General features: G+C 40.7%; 1 protein-coding gene across 1 annotated transcript; it reads left to right on the top strand.

Moving 5' to 3' along the window:
* Positions 1-272: 272 nt before the first annotated feature.
* LOC120547744 (ras-related protein ORAB-1-like) lies at positions 273-23,642 on the top strand. Its single transcript, XM_039783381.1, has 6 exons — positions 273-689; positions 10,310-10,382; positions 12,444-12,539; positions 20,539-20,634; positions 22,076-22,207; positions 23,219-23,642. Exons 1-6 carry the CDS (start codon positions 676-678, stop codon positions 23,417-23,419), a joined length of 612 nt encoding a protein of 203 aa, XP_039639315.1. The 5' UTR covers positions 273-675; the 3' UTR covers positions 23,420-23,642.
* The last annotated feature ends 248 nt before the right edge of the window (positions 23,643-23,890 follow it).

The following is a 23,890-nucleotide window of genomic DNA, read 5'->3' as shown; positions in this document are numbered from 1 at the left end:
AAAACTATAAATATAATGTAGATAGATAATATAATTGATACAAACATTTTTCTACAAAGTTCAATCGTGTCAATGTGGTAACGAAAAAACGGGGGGTCTAATCACATTTAACTGTGTGATGTCACTGGAGAAAATACCTGTGAAATAATACTGTTAAACATAAGTACAAAACACACATCGTTGAGAGGTTTTAGTATTTGTCCGGAAGTTGTGTATAATGTGTAGTTTTGACACATGCACTGGCTGACTCGGCTCTGCCACGTTTCACTAAATGACGTAATCCCTCTGAGGGCTGACAGTTGGACACCGCGCACTCAGTGAGAGGGAGACCAAGGGCCGGTTAGCGGGACATCTCCTCACACCCCCCTGTTTATTCGCTTTGCGTGTACAGCTGTAGAGTGTGTTAGCAGTCTCATTTAAAAGACAAGGCCTCCGTAAAACCAAGCCACGTATTTGGTGTTATTCCTGAGTTTGGCTAACCAGCTGGCTAATGTTAGCTGTTTCCTGGTTGGAGTTGCAGCCATTTTGGATTTTTACCGAGGAACAGCTAGCCGGGTTCGTGGTTTTGGGAGCAGTAAACTAGCCACCGCTCCCGTTTTCGTAACACCGCTGTTTATCTGCAGACAAGGACAAGGATACGCTTGACGAGAGGGGATACAGTACAACCAGTCAACAATGAATCCCGAATAGTAAGTATCATACTTAAGAACATTGTGTTAGCTACATTTTGGCCAGTCAACTAGCTAGCTAGCTAAGGTTAGCTAGCTATGTGCTAACAAGTAAGTTAGCGTTTGCAAATAACTTGTCAGCAGTTGAACTCCGTAACATCAGCTGACATAGCTAGCTAGCTAGCTAGCTAAGCCTTAATGACCACCTGGCTGTGCCTGCCTGAGATGCTGTTGACATTTTCTAGGGGTATCGGTGGAATGTTGTTTTGTTATCAGTCGATAGATAAATAAAACAAGTGCTTATTAACACATTTTAGCCAGTTGTTGGGCCAGCTGCAATAACGTAAGCTTTTGTGACTGGTTTCGGTTCGCTGCGTTTTACGCTGAGGTGTGACGTTAACGTTAAATATGTTACTGGACAAAGGGGGCCTTGTAGAATTTTGACTGCTAACGTTAGGGTTAGGATTAACGTCAATTGCTTTTGCCTGAACAATTGTTATTTAGATTTTGATAGATTAACGTTACACAATGATCAGCTACGCTGGCTAGCTAAATCACGTTATTAAATCCATACAATCTTAATGAAGATGACTTGACAACAAGGGTTCCCTTAATTCAAGTTCTTGAAAAACGACACATCTTGCCCGGTTGCCGATGGTTAACGTAATAACTTTACTTGTCTGCGTGTGTCATTGTGAAAGCGTTATTTCCTTGCTACTATGAGCACACGTACTGTAGCAGCAGTCATTTGATGTTTACATCCAGGTATTTATTGGTTTTACGCTTTACCTGGTGTTGAGCATGACTCAGTTATTAGCTAGTCATATGGTCTGGTATTGCTGAAGCAGCCTCTTAGTCATGTGTAGGTCACATGCTATAGGACAATCCCTCGATTTCACCACAGCAGCGTTGAGCAATCACTTAGTTCAGCTAGCTTTTGGTATTGCATTCATAAATGCTGACATGAGTGTAATGTAGAACGTCTGAAGTCCAGCTTTTCCTTGTTTGGCAAGCTGTTACACAATACTACTCTTAAATCAAAAAATTGTATAGTACTTTTTTTCTAGTCATTACTCTAAATTAGTGATATTCGATCCCCATTCTGCTTTGTAGACTGCTTTATCTTGTGTTAATGATTCACCTCTTTGGTATAGACTAGATCAGGGGTGTCAAACTCAACTTCCCAGAGGGCAACACTGGGAAAAAAAGAATCCCATCAAGGGCCAGCCATGTTCATTTTACTGACATGCTTTATTTAATCGAAAAAAGTCAAACATTTGTACAACATATTATATTATTGCATGTCTCATATAGTCTTCTCACTTACAGCTTGGTCGACATCAAGCCCCCAAAAATGTAACTTGGCCATCAAAGAAATAAAACGACACAGAAACATCAGGAAAAAATGTCTGAGAAAGTGGTAAAAATGCTGAAAAAAGCACCAAAAGCATTGGCAAAAGTGATAAAAACTACAGATAAAGCATCAAAAAGTAGGTGGGCCAAAATGTATTATGAACCTAAATTGATATGCGGGCCGGATCAAAATCTGCGAGGGGCTGGATTTGGCCCGCGGGCCTTGAGTTTGACACATGTGGACTAGATAGTCCAGGCAAGGTCCAACCTCTTTTTACTCAATGAGAGTCACTGTCAAAATGAAAAGGAGGCATCTTTAAACCCAGAGTAGTCTGTAATTTTCATTAATGACATGGAGCGTGTTGTTTATACCCCTTCCACACCGAGGGCTCAACCAGGGTTGACTTTGTGTTTATAAGGGTTATTCAACCCATGTCGATCGACTTGACTTTGCGACATTAGAAATTTGTGTTCTTCTGTTTAATAGTAGATTGCAGACCTATTGTCTCGCAACAAAATATATACTAACTAATCACTAAATAGGGCTGTTGGAACGAATACTGAAAGTCAAATATAATTTGAATAGTAAAACAAAAAAATACTATTCAAATGTGACCTTTTTTTTAATTAAATATGTTGGCTAACGTTAGCGAACCTCTTCTTGCTTTGGCCTACGGGTCACTCATTTTACGTCTTATGGAACACTAAGTTAGCGGGAGTGAGAAACACAAGGCATTGTGAGGTCTAAGCTAACGTTACGTACCGAGTAACGTTATTACGGGGGAGTGACAGGCTGCGGAAGAAGGATGGAAAATAGTTTTAACATGACTTTAAAATCCTAACTGCGTTGCGGGTTATAGTAACATTAGCTTAGCTGGGAGCTTCATGGAGAAAGCTAAAGTCAATGTCAACTGCCCTACAGCTGTCAGTTAGTTTCGACTTCATATAATACTTTCTAACAGCTGTATTCTCAGTAACGTGACAATCTGCAAGAAACAGGTTGCTTATAAATCACTAAACTAGTAATGGCAGCACCGTTTGGCTTAGTTATCAATGCCGTTAGCATCGTAGCTAACACTATTTGTTAGTGTTAGCTACGGCTGTGCTTTCTAACATGATGTCATTGTGCTAACCGAGCACCGTTAGCCTTTACAACAGAGCCGCTTCAATACACTTGTAGAAGTGTTTGTCGCTGTGTGCTCGTGGTGGAATATATATGTAAACAAAGGTGCCTTGACGTAGGTCCCCTTCAAGGCTAGGCTAATGTTGGAAGTCCCTTTAGTGGACAGAACGTGTAAGAACAACCAAATGCTTATAGTGGCATTGACAATGCATTATCCTGAGTAGTGTAGTACATATTATTTAACAGGCTGCATTTGAGCAATAAATATTCAAATATTATTCGAATATAAAAAAAAAAAAAATGAAATTCAAATGGTATTATAGAGGAAGATTGACTGCTCTATCACTAACTGACTGCAGTATAGTGGTACTTATCGGGGGAAAAACGCATGTATTGATACATATGTATTAATTGTAACCGCTGCAGCTTCCTCGCCTGTAGCGTCTGCTCCATAGCAAAAATGGCGACTGTTAAAAAACAAGTAGTGTCCAGCGTTCCACACTTTTTTTGTCATTTTGAGTGCAGCATCCGGGTACTCATAATGCACTTGGCCATACTTTGTCAGTGTGAATGCATTATGTGGTATATAGGGTTGGGCATCGAGAACCGATTCCTAATCGGAATCGTTTCAAAAATTACAATTCCATCGGAATCGTTTCTTTATTGGAATCGTTTGGAGGATTTGGTTTCAAATCCGATCATCACATCCCAATTTAACATGCGCAAGTTTGGGTTTCCGTAGCGGCCAGGTGCTTGTTGTGTTGCAGCCATGGAGCACAGTAAGTGGTGCTCTAGTGTGGCTTTATTTTACGTTGAAAAAGCTGTAAAACCGCAAACCACCGTTGAATCAAAATTAAAACTTTCATCTTATTTGTGAAAATAGGCATGTGACCCGTTTCAACTCAACCCCTCAAAGAATCGGAATCGAGAACCGATAAGAACCGGAATCGAAAGGAAGAATCACAATTGGAATCAGAATCGTTAAAATCCAAACGATGCCCAACCCTAGTGGTATACGTGCAGTTTAGTGTCTCAAATTCCCCATACAATGTCTTTAATTAATTATGAACCTGCTAAACCTCATGTGCTACCCTAACCCTAACCTGTCTCAAATAAGACCCTCATCATTTTGGAAAATAATTTTGGACACTAAACTGCACGTATATGTACTCCAAATAGCAAGTGTAAGTACTGAAGTGCCATTTGAGACACAGCATGGGTCCATTGTTGTTAGCATTAGCATTGTGGCTAGATGCCTCTAGCTGAGAGGTATTCCTTTGTCTCCTCGACCGATGGAGGCTGTACTTTGACCCCACAGCCCGCCTTGATGGTCAGCCACTCTGAGTGGGCTATAGTCTGTGTTTGTATAGGAGCCCACTGCTCCACTACCTCGGTGGTGAAACCTTCAAAGATGGCCACGGGCTTACCCTGGCACTGTAGCTTAGATTTCCTTTTGCAAGCTTACTGTGGGACTCTTCCTTGGTTTGGTAATTGTGGAACTGGATGATGATGGGCCTCGGCCTCTCACCTTGCTTGGGTTTTGGGGCAAAAGACATGTGGGTGCGATCCAGCTCGGGTGGGTTCGACAGGCTTTGCTCGCCCAGGAGTTGAGTCGGATGTCCAATAATACAAATATTGTTACGGCTACTCCTGGCATCCAGATCTGTTGCCTTTTCATTGCTAGCAGTTAGCTCCGCTCATGTAGCTTTGATGCAAAGAAGACATTTTTAAATTTTTTAAAAATATTATTCAATAATATAATTATATGAACTATTGAGCTGTTATATCAGCTAAATAAATACAAATCAGACTAGGGAGCGGCTGTGGCTCAGGAGGTAGAGCAGTTTGATCCCTGGCCCCATCAACTGATTAGCAGGTAGTAGATTGTATGGCAGCTCTGGCCACCAGTGTGTGTGTGAATGTGTGTGTGGTGTGAATGGTACCTGTAGTGTGTAATGTGCTTTGCAGATTGATCTCATTAAGTGGCGTATGTATGACACGCCAATTCGTATGCCATTTTGGCATACGTAATCAAGACGCATAATCGCTTTTTAGCGTGTTTATCAACGCTGTATGGCCTCCATTGACCTACATTACGTGTGAATTATCGCCGTAGCGAGTAGTATGAAAGGATGGAAGTCCGCGGATGGGTAAAGCACAGGACTTTCACCCAGGAGAGCTGGGATCACGTCCTGCGTGTGGCTTTTTTAAACGGTTTGACGTGTGACGTTAGCGATAGCACAGCACGTTCTCGCGATAACACGCAACGTGGCGACGCCAAGTGGTGTGTATGTTTACATCCACTGTATACAGCGTAGACATACACGTGGATAGCTCAAAATGCATACAGATAACACGCCATTTGGCTTTAGGAAAGTGGCGTGTAGGTTTACGCAACGTCATGATGCCATGTTGCGCTTTGAGTAGTCGTTAAAGTGCCCATATTATGAAAAAATCACTTTTTCTGGGATTTGGGGTGTTCTTTTGTGTCTCTGGTGCTTCCACAAACATACAAACTTTGAAAAAAATCCATCCATGCTGTTTTGGGTGAGATACGGTTTCTGAATGTGTCCTGCCTTCAGTCTCCTAGTGAGCTGTTCAAAATCGGCTCGGACTGTGACGTCACAGTCCGAAATGAGCTGGCTAACCACAACCGTTAGCTCGTTAGCATGCTAACCGTTAGCATTAGCATGCTAACGCTAATGCTAACGCTAGCATGCTACGTCGTTCTCAATAGCAAAGCACTGCTACAACACACACAAGTTCACCATAATCTACAAAAGAACTACTTACATGTGTGCCCTCATTTAGAAGTCTCCCAGCTGATCCTGCCTTGTAACTGACTAAAGTTGGAGAAACAGGCTTTCTTTTACTCTCTCTAGAGTTAGCTAGCTGACATGATCTACATCTGAACTACTGAGCATGTGCGAGTGCAGTCAAAGATAGTACAGAAGAAGAAAAGAGGTCTCACTCTGTAGCTAAAACACAGACCAGGTGAAAAGAGGATCTGCAGCAGTGAGAGAGAGCTGTGCAGTACAACAAAAAAAAGGTGTTTTTTGAAAATTAAACCATGTAAACCTATTCTGGTACAACCTTAAAATACAGTTATGAACCTGAAAATGAGCATAATATGGGCGCTTTAAGACTAGAAAAATGCAGTCCATTTACCGTATACATAAGGAGTAGAGGTATGTGAGACGTGTGTCTCTGCTATGTTTTTCCTGGTTCTTTCAGCTGGCTTTATATCCAATCACATAATTGGAGTCCTGCACTTCCTTCTGAAAATGTGACCGAGTTCGGCAATAGTGATACCCCCAAATTGATCGAACACCGATAATTATTGGCCCATATTTACTAAAAACACGTGATCTGGTGCTCGGCATTAATCTCTTCTAGCCGCCGATAAACTACTACACACACATAAAGTTAAACACTCTGCCGAGAGCAACAACTGGATGCCTGTACCTGATTGCCTGTTCATTATTGGCCAGGAGCTGCACATGGTCGCTCAGGTGCGCACACGGTACTACAAACAAAACGTAGAAAAAGGCTGAAAAGACGGCACCCAAAAGGCCAGATAGTAACACAAGCAACGATGACTAGTCATTTTTGGTGCCTTTTCCTAACTGTCATCGCTGCATGATGCTCACTTTTTCTCAGCTAAAAGCTGTAGAGACAAATTCCACAACTGCTAGCCCATTTCTCGCATAAAATGTTTTCAGAAACACATTTCGGTGAAATATTTTCATAAAATAAAGAGTTCCTATTCCAAACGAGCTGCCATTATGGTGTGTTTTGAAACGCGTTATTATGAATCCCATTTTGTTTCTTGACGAGCGAGCGGTCAGAGCAGAGGTAGCTGTAGCAGGAAAAAAAAATAAAGTTTTCCGGTGCGTTCTGGACTTTGAATGTGACGCACCAGAAGAAAAAATCGCAGCGTTTTTATTGTCTACTTGCAGTGGGAAAAAGGAGTCTTTCATTAGCAGAATTTCCAGTTCAAAAACTCTCATACACTCACCTAAAGGATTATTAGGAACACCCTACTAATACCGTGTTTGACCCCCTTTCGCCTTCAGAACTGCCTTAATTCTTTGTGGCATTGATTCAACAAGGTGCTGGAAGCATTCTTTAGAAATGTTGGCCCATTTTGAGAGGATAGCATCTTGCAGTTGGAGATTAGTGCGATGCACATCCAGGGCACGAAGCTCCCGTTCCACCACATAAAGATGTTCTATTGGGTTGAGATCTGGTGACTGTGGGGGCCATTTTAGTGAACTGATTGTCATGTTCAAGAAACCAATTTGAAATGATTTGAGCTTTGTGACATGGTGCATTATCCTGCTGGAAGTAGCCATCAGATGATGGGTACATGGTAGGGCTGCAGCTATCGATTATTTTAGTAATCGAATATTCTACCGATTATTTTAGTAATCGAATATTCTACCGATTATTCCATCGATTAATCGAGTAATCGGATAAGAAATACTTAGTAAGAAATACTTAGTAAACAGCAATAGTAAATATTTATTATTGCTGTTTGCTAAAAAAAAGGAAACCTGTCGCTTGTATATATACAAAAGACTGGTTTCCTTTTTTAGAAAAAGCTAAAAATTTTATTGCCAAATTCCAAGACCCTTAAAAAGAAATACATTACAATAGTACATTTTTGGTGGCCCAAATATTAATATTTTTCACCCAATTCCCCTTCTTGCCTCTGGCTCTTTGCACTGGATATGCAAAAGAGCTGTTCACTGACCAGAGGGTTTACAGCAGGGCTACTCAACTACACTGTTCTGGGGGACACATTTTCAGAAGCCTAATACACAGTGAGGAGCATAGATATATCTATGGTGAGGAGAAAGAATAAAGAATGCATGATGATGTCATTCACGTGCATATTAAGTAGCCATGCTGGGGGGAGGAGCCGGTTTGTCTCCGGCAGCAGCTACATTTCCAAAGATTAGAAGCAAACTAATAAAAAGTTACACTACAAACCGACAGCTTTCGTTTTAGCTTGGTAAAACATCGCTATTAGCAGAGTAGCATGTTGTAGGCTAGTTGTGTAAAACATCGCTATTAGCAAAATAGCATGCTGCAGGCTAGTTGTGTAAACAGCGCGGTGGACGAGAGCAGCAGACGTTAGATACCTTGTGTCGGGTTGGCTCCGTGGAATGGATGAGTACACTGGAGGTTTGTTACAGAGGTGATGTAGCAGCATGTTTGCAGCTTAAAATGATCCCAAACTTTGTCGTTTTCTCTTGCCTGTCTCTCCCTTTTAGACCCTCGCTATTTTCGTCTTCCTTCATTTGTAATATGGGCCGTCAGTCTTGTGTCCGCAGAAGCGCAAACCTCTTGTGCGCTAGTAATAATCCTCCGTGCGGAAACACAGTGAGCCGTACAACCTTAATTACATTGATTTAACGAAGCTTCGAGGCAAAGAATTTTGCTTTGAGGATTTTTTGTAATCGAATTATTCGAGTTATTCGAAGAATCGTTGCAGCCCTAGTACATGGTGGTCATAAAGGGATGGACATGGTCAGAAACAATGCTCAGGTAGGCTGTGGTGTTTAAACGAGACTCATCAGACAAATCTTGGTGAGTTTGTGCAAATTGTAGCCTCATTTTCCTATTTTTAGTGGAGATGAGTGGTACCCGGTGGGGTCTTCTGCTGGTGTAGCCCATCCGCCTCAAGGTTGTGCGTGTTGTGGCTTCACAAATGCTTTACTGCATACCTTGGTTGTAACGAGTGGTTATTTGAGTCAAAGCTGATCTTCTATCAGCTTGAATCACTCAGCCCATTCTCCTCTGACCTCTAACATCAACTAGCATTTTTGCCCCCCAGGACTGCAGCATACTGCCTCTTTACCAGATGATCTGGCCGATTGACACTAATGCTGATGAACCTACTTGCATCTAATGCCTACCAAACACCAAGACTTTGAACAGACTTTGAAAAGACTTTAGTCTGACACCATCTCACATCTAAAGACAATCATCTCACACATAACTTTAAAGACTGTCATAATATGTAAAGACTGGGGATCTTGCAGGGTCACTAATTGCAAGACTACAACTAGACCTTAACCAATTTAGTTAACTACAAGGGCTGCACAATTAATCGCAATTTTAACAAAATCGCAATATGGACTAGCGCAATATCCAAATCGCAGTGGGGGGCACAATATTTGTTAAAGGCAAAATATGTTTCTAACCATTCAGAATGAAGTATTGTGGGGCTGCAGAGACGTCCTGGGCCTACAGATCCTATCCTACAGACTAAAGAAAACCTCTTTGTTTTAAAAAAAAATCACACTACATGACTATAGTACATTTGTATTTGTGTTTCAATGAAAATCAGAATGATGATGAATGTTATAATTCCCTCCTATATCGTGAGTCGCATCGCAATTGCAACATCAGTCAAATGAATCGCAATTAGACATTTTCCTCATATCGTGCAGCCCTATTAGCTACCGTTAGCGTTCGCTGGTAACTTAATGGAAAGTTTGCAGATGATCTGATCTTCCATACATGCAGATGAATGTCGGCAGTGCCCGGAGGTCCGTGTTTATCCGCCGGTAAAACTCCTGTTGGATGACGTGCTTCAAAAGGGTCGAAAATTGGCAACTTTTCTTCTTTAGCGTTTAACTTATAGCATCCATAAAGAACACTGCCTCTAGCGGTTTGCTGCTTCCTGTTTGGTGCTGGAGGGAGCGCACCCATTGGTTGTTGACAATGTTCACGTGATTTAACTTCACTACCTAAGACTTCAAACTTCCGATAATTTCAAACAAGTTAGATTTTTTCGTCAAAAGTCAAGACGGGGGAAAAAAAACTGACTCGGATTGAGTTTTATGACCACCTTACAGTACGTGAAAATGAACTTAATGGGTTTTATTTCTATAAAAACAAAATGTCGGTGGGGGTGGTGGGCAAGTAATGTAATGGGTGTACACCAGGCCAACGGAAACACCGGCAAGCCTTAAAAGAGCTAGACTGTTTTAGTAGTACATGACCCATCACTGCTATAAATGAGAAGTGTGAGATCTTAAATGTGTTTCCTGGCCCTTACTTTGGCAGACATTTATGTAGTTGAACGGGAAAGCTGTCACTCTCTCACTTGGTTAACAATTTCTGAATATACTTTTTTATCTTTCCCTCACAGTGACTATTTATTCAAGCTGCTCCTGATTGGTGACTCTGGTGTTGGAAAGTCTTGCCTTCTCCTCCGATTTGCAGTAAGTTTCCCCAAAATAGCACGTTTATATTAACTCCTTTTTCACCTTAAGTGGGATTCAGTCTTACAGTATTTTGAGTTTTAACTATGCAATGATTTCATGCAGACAGACTATTGAAAGCTGTCTTCAGTTGGAGAAACATATATTATTGCTTTCTTAACTGGGTTTCTCATTAACTCAATAAGAAACTAAGCAGCTTAAATGTGCAAATTCAAGCAGTTAACCTGCCTGTAACTCAATTATTTACTGCGCAACACGCTCCATTTTGTATACTAGGGCTGTGTCAAACAAACTGATTAATTACTGCATTGCAATATGAACTTCCCCAATATATTATCGATTTAGAACATTCATTAACAATAGTTGTAACAACGTTGTTAGAAGTGTAGAATAAGAGCAAGTTTTATTAAATTTAGCTTGTTATCAAGTTCCGCTCCTGGAGGAGTCACTCTGTGAAACAGAGATTAAAATGCTCATATTATGCTTTTTCCCTTTCCTTTATTGTGTTATATATCTTTTTTGTGCACGTTTATAGGTTTACAAAGTGAAAAAGCCCAAAGTCCACCCCAAAGGGACTTACCATCTCCAAAAGGAAACACTGTTCACAAACTGCTCCCAACAGCTCTATTGTAGTCCAGCCTTTACTTCAGAGACAAACGTGGGTCACTTTGTAACACACGTTATAATGCTCGCCTAGCTGCTAGCGTAGCACGCATAGACAGTATATAAGTGACCAACAGACCCCGTTGTTCTGGACGGAGACCAGTGAAGGCTATTAGAAGCACTTTTCCGTTGATGGCCAGCTTTACTGCGCAGCCTCCAACTGAGAGAGACAGCGTAAATGTGACGTGAGCAACGTGTCTGAAAGTGTGAAGTCTTCTGGTAGCTGTGCAAAGAGAAATCTCAATCATTCCCAATCTTACAGAGAAGGAGAGTGTAGGTAAATGTAAAGGAGATAACATGGGCACATGCTAATTATTGCTAAATAAAATGCTATTTAACATTAGTAATTAATCCTAAACAGCTCATGTAAGTCGAAACTGCCTGCAAGCTTATCCTGTACTATACGGTAATTCCTCTACTATGTGACACAATCTCTAGCCTATTTTTACAAAAACGTCTGCTACGGAGCCATAACGTGAGGTACAAGGTAATGGAGCCTTTTATACATTGTCGTGTTTCTTTAGAACTAAACAATGGACAAATAGAGTCTTTAAACGCTTCAGATGTAAAGTTATTCGCTGTCAAGTGGCGCCAAAATGAATGCTAGTCAGTGGAATGCTAACGGGAGGTGATGGCCAGGTAGCAACAAAATGGCGCCATAGGAGGTTCGAGTTCTGAAGCGAAGCTTACCACCTTGGTAGCACGCCCTCGTACTCTGCAACTGACTAGCTAGCAGTACTTACTGCACATGTGCGACTCCCAACAAAGATGGAACAGAAGTGAGATGTCTCACTCTGTAGCTAAAACAGAGAGCTCAACACACAGGGTGAAAAGAGGAGCTGCAGCAATGTGCGTACAACAAAAATATGGTGTTTTCTGAACCTCTAAATACAATTATGATCCTGAAAATGAGCATAATATGAGCACTTTAAAGGACTGGAGCTGAAGTGAAGCACTAGGCTGCAACACATTTCTTTTGGTTTAATGAAAGGCATTTTTTTTGAGGATTCTGTTATTACAGTATTGCATACAGCATTGTAAATGTTTTATTTTTTGCTTAATAGAAAATAATAAAATGGTGAAGTTTGGGGTTAAATTTGTTATATATTTTATCACAAATGTAAATATCTATAAATTATATACATTTCTGTCACCTATGTGTATGACTATTGACTTCATGTGAAGTATTGAATTGATATTGAACTGTATCCTTATAGATTTGTGAGGTCTCTTGACAATACCCAGCCCTATTGTATGCTATTAAAACTTTCACTGTACCAACACCTTGGCTACCTCCCACTAGTGTGTGTGTGTGTGTGTGTGTGTGTGTGAGAGAGAGTGAGAAGCAGGAAGTAAACAGGACATGTGAGCCATCTAACTGACTTTTTCTCTCTGCAGGATGACACATACACAGAAAGTTACATTAGCACTATTGGTGTGGACTTCAAAATACGAACCATAGAACTAGATGGAAAGACCATTAAACTTCAGATTGTAAGTAACCTACTGCTTCACTATTATATCAGTGTCCTTCAGTAACCATAGCTTACTCAGAAAGTCCAGTTTTCAGGACAGGAGAACTATTTGTCCTTCTCTGTACAACTGGAAACATTAAAGCTTTAGTCTGCCCTTACTCTAGATTTTTCTTATGTCAAAAAAATGCCATATAAACCCAAACCGACCATGTGTTGGTCTGTCCCTCAATACTTTCTAACTTCTCTACTAGGCTTGTGCCGATTGGCGATTGGGTTTTCCTACGCATATATTAAACCAAGCCACTGCTGAGCGTTTTTTGCTCCTGTCACATTATAACTCACTGTGAGCTCATTTTTCACTTTATCTGTAAGTCTGGCATCTCAAATTAAAAAAGCACAACCATGGCTAGGAGTGGGAATAGCTCCTAAATTATTTTAGCAGTACAACATATTTTTTTTTATAGAAAGTGAGTTGAAACGGATAATACAAAATTTCCCTAAAGGTACACATGCATATACAATAATTTTGGCTGTACATAATTCACACAAATAATTATTTACATTTTTACAAACTTAACACCAGTGGTGGAATGTAACTAAGTACATTTACTCCAGTACTTAAATCCAAATGTTGAGGTACTTGTACCTTACTTGAGTCTTTTCTTTCCATGCCACTTTCTACTTCTACTCCGCTACATTTTAGAGAGAAATATTGTACTTTTTACTCCACTACATTCTTCTGACAGCTTTAGTTACTAGTTTTGCATTGTATACTTTTACCTTTTAATTTTTTCCCCTCTATATATGGGCACCTGCTCTAACAACTGAGCTATCCGGGCACCCTGTAATAGAGTATTTTAACATTGTGATATTAGTACTTTTACTGAAGTAAATGATCTGAATACTTCTTTACCACTGTTTAACAATAGACTGTGCTGTGTTTTTGTGCTGAGGATTGCAGTCTCAGTCACGGATTGGATGAATTTTCATCACGTGACTATGCTTCACACTGTAAAGAGAATCATTGTCCCTTGTAGGGGAAAATCCCTAGAATTTTATGCATTTTACAGCTTCTTGATCATGTAAATGGGTGCTTTTTTGCAATTTTTGAAGATGGACTTGTTGAATGCAAGTTTTTAATCCACTAAGGCCTTGTGGGGGACAATTAAGGTCTGGTGGGCCACCAGGCTTACAATATGCTAGGGGAAACTATGGATACATTCGCTGTTGGTTTGGATCTGCACATGGGATTTGTCAACAAGAACAAAAAATATTAAATATAATCTTTCTTTTTTTTAAAAGGGGTGATAGAATGCAAAACCGATTTTACCTTGTCATAGTTAAATAACGACAGTTTGGTGGGTAAATAGGACATACATAGAAACTCAAAATCCCATTGATACCTCTTTCCTCTGCAAATCTCACAATTTGAAACTGCCTCTGAAAACGCGCAAATCTGAACAAAGCTAAAAGTTGATGTCAACTTCTCAACTCTTCCTTATTTGGCTCTACCTTCTATCTAACGCACCAACATTTACATAAGCCACTAACTGATCTGAGGTCAGTTAGTCTTCTGAATAGGTCGCGCAGATCTCAGAAATTGTTCATCTGCTGTTTTACCACTAAATTCACTTCTGAGACTTTTTTATGTGAGAAATCAACTATGTAGAGGTTAAATATGGGCCGTTTCACGAATATTGATGGCTAAACCAACCTGCTGTGAGGTAGATGGAGCTCCGTCAAGGCTGGCAGCCCACGGTGCTCGATACCCGCGCAAAGTCACCATTTCTGGGTTAGACTTCTGAGACTTTTTTATGCGAGAAATCGACTATGTAGAGGTTAAATATGGGCCATTTCACGAAAATTGATGGCTAAACCGACCTGCTGTGAGGTAGATGGAGCTCCGTCAAGGCTGGCCGCCCACGGTGCTCGATACCCGCGCAAAGTCACCATTTCTGGGTTAGTGGACTACCAAACGCTGCTGCCCTGACAGAGCTCCAGGGCCTGCAGCTCTCCTCTTCCTGCTAAATGGCCGGTCTGTATGAGTGAGGGCACGGTCAGCGAGCTTGTTATGCCCGCAGTCTCTTACCACAGGTTCCAGTTAATCTTATAATGGATATGTGTATTGAATTATTTAAACAAACGATCGGGGAAATAAACGCCTCTTGTACGCGAGTGAGCTGGATGGAGCTCGATCAGCTAGCTAGCTTGCCTCCTCCTAACAAGACCTCTAAAATTCACAAAAATGCATTAAATTGAAATCGGATGTTAGCTTTGTTAATACCTTAGGGAGCTGTGATATACATCTCGTGACGAAATTCAAACTGTAAATATACGATAGTTATGCCGAAAGTGTAGCTAACTAGCCGTGATCTGTATGCATAGGATTGAAGGGACCCTAGCAGCTAACGAAACCCCTTGTGTTCACAAAAATGCATTAAATTGAAATCAGACACAATTATTAGCTTTATAAGACCTTGGGGTAGCTGATCTATAAGTGGCGTGATGATATTCAAACTGTAAATATACTCTAGTTATGCCGGCAACTGGCAGCCGGCCAGCTCCGCGGAGCCCCGAGCCCCGGTAGTATGTAACCAAGAAACGGTGACTTTCACTGGGTATGGAGGTTGCAGCTTTCTCGTCAGACTGCGTGGAGCTCCTAAAGTCCAACACGTCTTACCAAATTTGCAATTAGCCATCAATTTTCGTAAAGCGGCCCATATTTGAGCTTTGTATAGTTGATTTCTCGCATAAAAAAGTCTCAGAAGTGAATTTAATAACGAAATAGTAGACAAACAATGTATAACTTTGCAGTGTCTGAAATATGAGACCTGCTATCTTGTCTCCCATGTGTTTATATGTGGTTTGCTCAAACTAATCAGTGCGCAGCTCATCTAAATATTCATTAGTATTACCATATTTGGAAGAAAAGCTCTTGTTACAAATAGAGCCATATTCACAGGGTAGTTAAGGGCCCATCAAATGGCATTCTGGCAATTTTCAGCCCAACCAATGTAACATACCCTATTAGGAGACCTTAAGGAACAGTGTGAAATACCCTATATAATCATTCTATCACCCCTTTAATAAACTGGAATAAGCATGTTAATGGTGTAAAAAATGAACTATGAATGCTACAATGGTTGGGTATCATTTGGATTTAGTTGATTCTGCTTCTTTGAGAAGTGGGGTCAAAACCGGTTGCTTATTTCACAGATTATTTTAGAAATAAAATCTTGTATAAAATTCATATTCACAATTCCTTTCATATAGTTTATGGAACCTATAAAACAAGTATGTACAGTTTAATTTGGTTGCTGGTATTAAATAAGATTCAATAACCTTTTCCCTTTTTTGGGTTTGTGACGTATTTTGTGGGCACAGCCCACATTCACAGTTGCAGTTACACTTCAAGGATATACTGCTACATGTATGTTTAATATTAAAACACAATGTATAAATATATGAATGTCAATAATAATTATTTTAATTTTAATATATAATATTTAATGCACCATAAAAAGGTACTGTATGCCTAAAGGCAACTAAATTTAATACAATATATAGTGGGAGGGTCCCTGCTCCTTCTTTCTTTCAGCTAAGGTGTCCTTGGCCTAAAAAACGTTGAAGACCCCAGCTTAAAGAGTATTACAGTGGCATACAGCGTTTTTCTCTTGCAAAAAAGAATTGTCAGGGTGCTGGGGAGCGCTTCATCCCAGCGCCAAGTTTTGTGTCGTTGACAACGACATTAGCTAACTTAACGCAACGTGACCAGTAAGGGTGACCGAAATTAAGTCACAATCTTGAATTTCGAATAAAAAAATGGAATTGTCGATGCTGCCATGCCCCCATGTCACGTCCGGTCGGCTTGTCTAGCGGAAAAACACACGTGTTGAAGTGCTGCGAGTCAGTCAACCTCCTCTAATGTAGCTACAATCAGTCAAAAGCTAGCATGGCAACTGCAGATCCAAGAGACCATCGACAGAACTTGAACCCCCTCCTCTTTCACTGAAGTCGCCGGTGTGGAAGTATTTCACACGTTTTGTAGCCTAAACAGAGCAGCTTATAGTTATATTAGAGAGAGCAACAAGTTAGCGGACTGCTGAGTTGCCCTCTCGGTCTGCTCAGCTGCTAAGACCACTGTGCTGGCTCAATGGTGTTTTAAGCCTTCAAGGCAGGGCTGCGACCGTCGTCTTCAAGGCACCTAACCATAACCATTTTCTAATCCTAGTGCCTTAGAGCTGGGCAATATATCGATATTATATTGAAATCGTGATATGAGAGTAGATATCGTCTTAGATTTTGGATAACATAATATCGTAATATGGCATAACTGTTGTCTGTTCCTGGTTTTAAAGGCTGCATTACAGTAAAGTGATGTCATTTTCTGAACTTACCAGACAGTTGTAACTGTTCTATAATTTGCCTTTACCCACTTAGTCATTATATCCACATTACTGATGATTATTTATCAAAAATCTCATTGTTTAAATATTTTGTGAAAGCACCAATAGTCAACACTACAATATCGTTGCAGTATCGATATTGAAGTATTTGGTCAAAGATATCGTGATATTTGATTTTCTCCATATCGCCCAGCCCTACTTCCAGGCAGCACTGCCTGGAAGACGACGTTGGGGGGCTTAAAACACCAAACACCGATGCATCTGCCCTCAGCATTGTCTGCAAACTTTTTTTTCTTTTTACTTTATTGACAAATTATCAAGTTTCCAATTGACTGAAGATATGTTATTGTAACATTATGTTGTTAATAAATGTTTTAAATTTGACAATGTAGTGTGGTACATTGCGAATAAAGGTGGCATAACAACCTGTGCTTTAAAAAAGAAAATGTAAAAAATCGTAATGTAATCGAATCGAGGATTTGGAGAATCGTGACACCCCTAGTTACCGGTGGTTGACAACACAGCTAACAACAAGCCTATGGTTATAAATGCCAATACAACATTCACCCACAATATTCAGTGTCCAGCTGATTTGCTTCCACAAATTGGCTTTTCTGTCTTTGTTGTGATTGTCGGACATATCATCATCTTGGGATAGACGGACACAGCCATAACATATATGATATCTCTTTCTAAAAAAGAGATATTGCTAATTTTCGACTAGAAGCGCTCAGAGTGGCCACAAAAGCTTGAGCGCTCTGAAAAAAGATGCTCTTTCTTCTCATTGGGAACAAATGCAAAAAAAAAAAGATGCTATATGGACACTCATCCTAGAGCTACTGGTGCTACTACTACTACTATTTAGGTTAATGTAAACATGTTATTTTTAGTTATAAGCCTACAGGGTTAATACAGTATGCCCTCTATGAATTGCATATGTGAATATTATTGCTGACATCAAATTTGTGCTTTAATCTAGTCGAATCATCGCAGGTTAGGGTCGTGCTGCAACCTTGCAGCTGCTTTTTAAGGTTGATTTGTATGTCAGGATGGGAAGGACAGACACAGCACGCGCATCGGGGGTCTGCATGTGGAAAGACGTGTTATGAGATGTTGCGGAGGTTTAGAAAAAAGCTTACTTAAGATCAACGTGAAACCCTTGAGCATACTATTAGGGAGCAATCAAAATGCAGGGCCTGGCACACACGGAGAAGGCAGATTAACAAGCACAGGCTTTCAACATTTGTGCACAGATGGAGAGCCTACAGACAATGACATTTAAAAACATGCATTACAATATTGGCTTATACAAGGCTGAATGACTCTTCTTCAACCGTCTTCTGCCAGAGCTGTTGACCCGGAACATGGACCCCCAGCCTCCTGGATGAACACACAATTTACTGATCAAACTGCAATAGTTCAGAATATGGCAAGCTGATTCACTCAAGTACAACAGTTGTTTTCACTACGGGTGTTCAAATCAAAAGAAGACCATTTAAGTGGCTTTGCCTAAAAGGCAATATAGCTCCACATGCATATAATGTAAACAGTTAAAAGAAGTGCAAATAGTTCCTTTACAATCTGTAATTTTAGATTGGTGATCATCTTATCTGCGTACATTTGCTGCAATGGCTCCTAACATCTATAGATTTTGGTCGATGGATTAAAATTTTAAAAACAAAATACCTAAAAGAGAATGTCCATATACCAAATACAAATTTGAACGTTTTCCATCCCAAACGTTGTGTTCTTTTGGAATAAAATGGTTAGTAAAAACTGATCCATTGATTTGTTTACATTTTAAATGTTTCATTATTTTGTCAGCTCACAAACTGCATATGAATTCATTAAATTGTTACAGAAATAAAAAGTTCACTACTCCAAATACATCCTTGTGAACTTCTGTTCCTATTGTTTAAGTCCAGGTTAATTTGTCACATCGTTGTATATACAGTGGACATATATCGACTACAGTAAGAGAATACAGTAGGAGAATTCAAAGACTGAGCATTATGTTTAACTATAAGAGCAATGTGGTAATGAGACCAGACAAGAATGCAAGTACAACAAATAGTTCTGAGTATTTATATGTATGACACATGAAATAGACTTTGTTAGAACTTAAATGCTCTGTAAAATGTCAATGCAGCACTCATTTAATTGTAGGTGTCAATATTAAGTCAGTCAAAAGCGACAAACAAGTTATAAAGAGAGAACCATACCAGTTAACCCACAATATAACTGGTTTGTGTGTAGTACCCATCTCAGTTCAGCCTGCTATTTCCTTTTTCACATTGTGAATGATTAGCTGTCTCTGAGTGTGTCTAACATTTAGCCACTACACTTTGGCAAATATTTTGAATGCCCCGCACACTATCACCATATTCATGGTGTCTACCTGAGTAAGTGGAATTACAGATGTTAAAAGCTTGAATTTCTTCCAATGACTCTTTCCACATGTATTCTCACATTTGAAAGTCTTCTTGATGTGTCCACTTCATGAGCAGAGAGCTGTTTCTGCCCTGTATGCTGCAAGGTCTTCCCTAATCAAAAGAGCGTTTGCGAGCCATTGATTTGTACTCAGTTACGAATGCCAACAGTGGTTTCAGTTTGCAATCGGCACAACGGGCAGCTGCCGTCTCTCTCACACACAGTATGCACACATCGTCAACCCAGTGGTATTTTTCGCCAAAACACAGTGTATGTTCTTCTGCATTTTAGCTAGTATGTTTATATTGACTACCATTCCATGTATGAAGTTAACAAGTCTTCCTGTGTCTGTCTGAGAAAAGTCTCAGAGAAAAGAGCAGACATATCGACGTTGCTCTTGAAGCTAGGTCTGGAAATTTATTTGAATGAAATTTCTTTGTTATTTTTTTAACTTTTTGGGCAACTGGCTGATTGTATATGGCCCGATGTATGTTGGACCCTGTGTCATTTTGGCAGGTTACAGTACAGTGAATGCAAAAAAGAATAAACGGATTATAATTATTGAATCATGTTCTTTAATAACTGCAACCAAATTAAACGGTTTGAAAAATAATTTACAGGTTCCATAAACTGCATGAAGTGAATCGTGAATATGAATTGTGTAAAGTAATTTTTTATTTTTATTCTCTGGGGCGCCCTGTTAGCTCACCTGGTTTGAGCGTGCGCCCTATGTAACCTTACCCGATTCTGACCTGCGGCCCTTTGCTGCCCAGAAAACAATCTTTAAAAAGTGTGAATTAAGTATGTGATCTGTGAATTAAATTTTTCAATGACTCCTTTGGAATCGGAATTTTGGAACCGGTTCTCGATGCCCAAACCTAATCAGTCCCTCCAGGAGGGACTGCCTAATGCCACGATAAGTTGTTATTGTGGCTTTTAGTGGAGAAGTCCCAGAAGGCTTTTAGACTAAGAATAAAACCACTTAAAATAAAACTCTATTGAGAGACAATACTTGAATGTGTGTTTGTCTAATGAATGGTTAAATCTAGAGATGGGTAATTTCGGTGAAAAATGTTAGTGATAACATTTGTATTGACAAATAAAATCTGTAAGTGTGTTGCCTTTGTCAACTGTCGAAGCCAGTCGACAGTATGAACTGTAATCATGTTTTTCCTCTGACAGTGGGATACGGCAGGTCAGGAGAGGTTTCGTACGATCACATCCAGCTACTACAGAGGTGCTCATGGTATCATTGTAGTGTACGATGTCACAGACCAGGTCAGTATAACACCCACACCCTTTCATACCTATTACAACTATTTATTTATAAACTAAGAGATGACACCCCTGTGCCACAACTCCACCGATGCTCCACCACAAGTCCTTAAACATCAGAAAGTAGTTCTGGTTTTTATTTTACAACCCAGAGATGGTTTAATATGCGGTGGTGGGACTAAAGGGAGATTCCCCCTGAAACCATGGGGTGATGATAGTTCAGTTTAAACAAAATGACATACAGTTACTGCTGCTCAGGGCTAACTGTTTGGAAATTCTAAGCGGGAATGACTGTGTGGAATTGGCAACTGCATGTGGTCTTCCCACATTGGTCAGTTAGTAAACACCTGCTTCAGTTAACTTCACAACATTCTGACTTGAGATCAGACATGTAAGATATGTAACATGGAGATTTCAAAAGTTATAAGCAGCTGTGAGTCCATGCTGCAGCCACACTGTCCTCTGCATGCCCCGCTCTTCTTCATAAAGTGTTGGAAGTTTGAAAATTGCGCAAACTCATTTGATAGGAGCCATAGCTTCTGTGTAGCGCTCAAAGTTCATAAGCTGTAACATCATGTTGTCTTGTATTGCTTTCTGTCCTTACAATGTTTTGAACCAACTTCCCCTCAAAAAAAGTGCCAAAACCAGTGAACACTGATCTTCTAGTGGTTCCGTTTACCTCGGAACTCGGAAGCCGGTTCTGGGAATGACGTCACACCCGAGTTGACCACGTTCCGTTAAAACAAGTCGGATTTGACTTTGGGATTTCGAGGTCGACTTGCTTGGGGTACTACGAGAATTCCGGTCGATTTCAACACGTAGCTCTGTTGTTTGTAAATTTGGAGTGCTGTCAGTAGCGAGAAAAGCGAAAACAATGGGTGTTTCCTACACTGTTATCCTCCTGCTAGCGTTAGCACCCTGGAGGCTGAAACGGGGCAGGTTTTAAACATGCTTTTAGCCTCTTAACATGTTCAAGATGTCATTACAAGTGCCTACCCATGTGAAGTGATTCCCTCTGAGTGAACACAGTGAATCTGACTGCAGTCGATGTGAAAGAAAAGTTGTGCTAATTCAGCTCGGTTTAGTTCCAGTGTTGAGGCGGCAGTAAGTGCTTAGGGACCGTCTGCAAAGTACAACACCGAAAAGTGATACAGGAGCATAACTCGGTGTAGGCGAAACTGATTGTTTTAGTTTTTCTTGCTACTGACAGCACTCCAAATCTACAAACAACAGAGCTACGTGTTGAAATCGACCGGAATTCTCCTTTTAACGGGGCACTTTTCTGACTTCCAAGTCTGAAATTCCGACTTCCAAGTACAATTGGAACGCACTATTAAAATACATCCATATTGCATAAAATGTCTTCCATTTAGCTCTGTGAAAGCTGCTGATGTCCTGTAGCAGATTTAGCTACATGTTAATGTTTAACTGCTCCCTGTCTCAGGAGTCCTTCAACAATGTCAAACAGTGGCTACAGGAGATCGACCGCTATGCCAGTGAAAACGTCAACAAGCTATTGGTCGGGAACAAGTGTGACCTGACGACAAAGAAGGTGGTGGATTACACAACAGCAAAGGTAATGCACCTGGGTATTTACACAACACACACACACACACACACACACACACACACACACACACACACACACACACACACACACACACACAGAAGCTGTTGTGTAAAAATTGTCATGCTCCTAACTAGGGGTGGGCTATGTGGCAAAAATATCCCGATGTAACTAATTGAGCACACTAAAGGTTCTGTACTTGACATTTACAACAATAATGAACCGCATGAATCATTTATGCACTGCCTGGGAGTTTGATACATTTCACTACATGTACTTGTATGTAGCATCATCATGCAATTATTTGCATTAAGCTTAGTAGTTGTCAGTTGCAGCAAGGGATAGGGTTGGCCGACTTACGTCAGCACTATTACAGATTTGCGTTAAATCAATTGTTGACAAATGTCGGTACCTGAGAGCAAGCAAGCGTCTCTGTTCTCTGCTCTGCATGGTGTCAGAGAGAGGGGCTCAGCTCTGCCACAGACTCCGTGCAGACGGAACCAGACTACTTTGACTCTGCAGCTTCTTCAAGTCACAGTGGGTCATGGCACTGCCGATGTGGTTACATTATTTACAAAGCCAAAAGCCTTCCCGGTGGGGTTAACGTTACACTTTTCTGAGACCGGCAAAACGACCTTCTCTTCTCTATGCCCTGGGGACTACTGGAGGTTATCTGGAGCTTTATTGCAAGATTAACGTTCTTTTTGGCCTAGCAAACTTTGTAGTTTTTTTCACATGCTGTTGCAACAACTAGTAACGTTAGAAAAACCAGTGTGTGTTGGCCCCTCATATTCAGCTTCCATTTGACCTATATCGTGTTGACTGACGCCAAAGTGGCCCATACAACGGACATGACATTTTTTTTTTTTCTCTTCCCTGTCTTCATGTGATGTTTAGTATTTTCTGCCATTTCACGATATTTTGCTTTGCACCAATACAATAAAATAAACAGTAAAGAACCTCCCTACTACAAAAAAAAAGATGCCTAAGCTGCCGTGCTCTGTTCTCTATTGTGTCCAGGAGTTTGCAGACTCTCTGGGCATCCCCTTTTTGGAAACCAGCGCCAAGAACGCCACCAATGTGGAGCAGGCCTTCATGACCATGGCTGCTGAAATCAAAAAGAGGATGGGCCCTGGGGCCACAGCTGGAGGAGGGGACAAGCCCAACGTAAAGTTGACCCCCGGCACTACTGTCAAGCCTTCATCAGGAGGATGCTGCTGAGAGAAAAAACCTCTTCCCCGTCCCCCTGCCCGTCCCCTCTGCAGGCTCTGCATACCCCTGAAACTCGACTGTGTTCCAGCAAAGCCCCACCACAAGTTGACAGGACAGGGAAGACATGGTTCACATGTCTGTGAGAACAAGATGAAGAGGTTGCCTGTATTTGTACTGTACATAGTATAGCCACACTACCAAAAACAAATAAAGCATCCTTCTTGTCATACTGTCCTGTTGTTGATGACTAATTCTACAGATAGGTGATCATTCAACCCGGCCCCCGGCTCCCCATCACCCCCTAACCTAGACCTCGGGCTTTTACGACTCTTTTTGTTGTGGGTTTTATATTTTTTTTTTGGGTCCGGGGGGGGGGGTGTGTGTGTGTGTGTGTGTGTGTGTGTGTGTGTGTGTGTGTGTGTGTTCTCCTATGGCAGGGTTGGTAAATTAATCAGTTTCTGTTTCTATGGACCTTATCTC

This window comes from Perca fluviatilis, chromosome 19 (genome assembly GCF_010015445.1).
Source record: "Perca fluviatilis chromosome 19, GENO_Pfluv_1.0, whole genome shotgun sequence".
In the NCBI taxonomy this organism is placed as follows: Eukaryota; Metazoa; Chordata; class Actinopteri; order Perciformes; family Percidae; genus Perca; species Perca fluviatilis.
This window is presented reverse-complemented; position numbering and strand designations above follow the sequence as displayed.

Bases quoted from the DNA above. Each gene is read 5' to 3' on its own strand.
- LOC120547744 (XM_039783381.1), top strand. The intron at 10,383-12,443 runs GTAAGTTTCCCC...TTCTCTCTGCAG, and splicing joins GCCTTCTCCTCCGATTTGCA to GATGACACATACACAGAAAG. The intron at 20,635-22,075 runs GTCAGTATAACA...TCCCTGTCTCAG, and splicing joins TGTACGATGTCACAGACCAG to GAGTCCTTCAACAATGTCAA.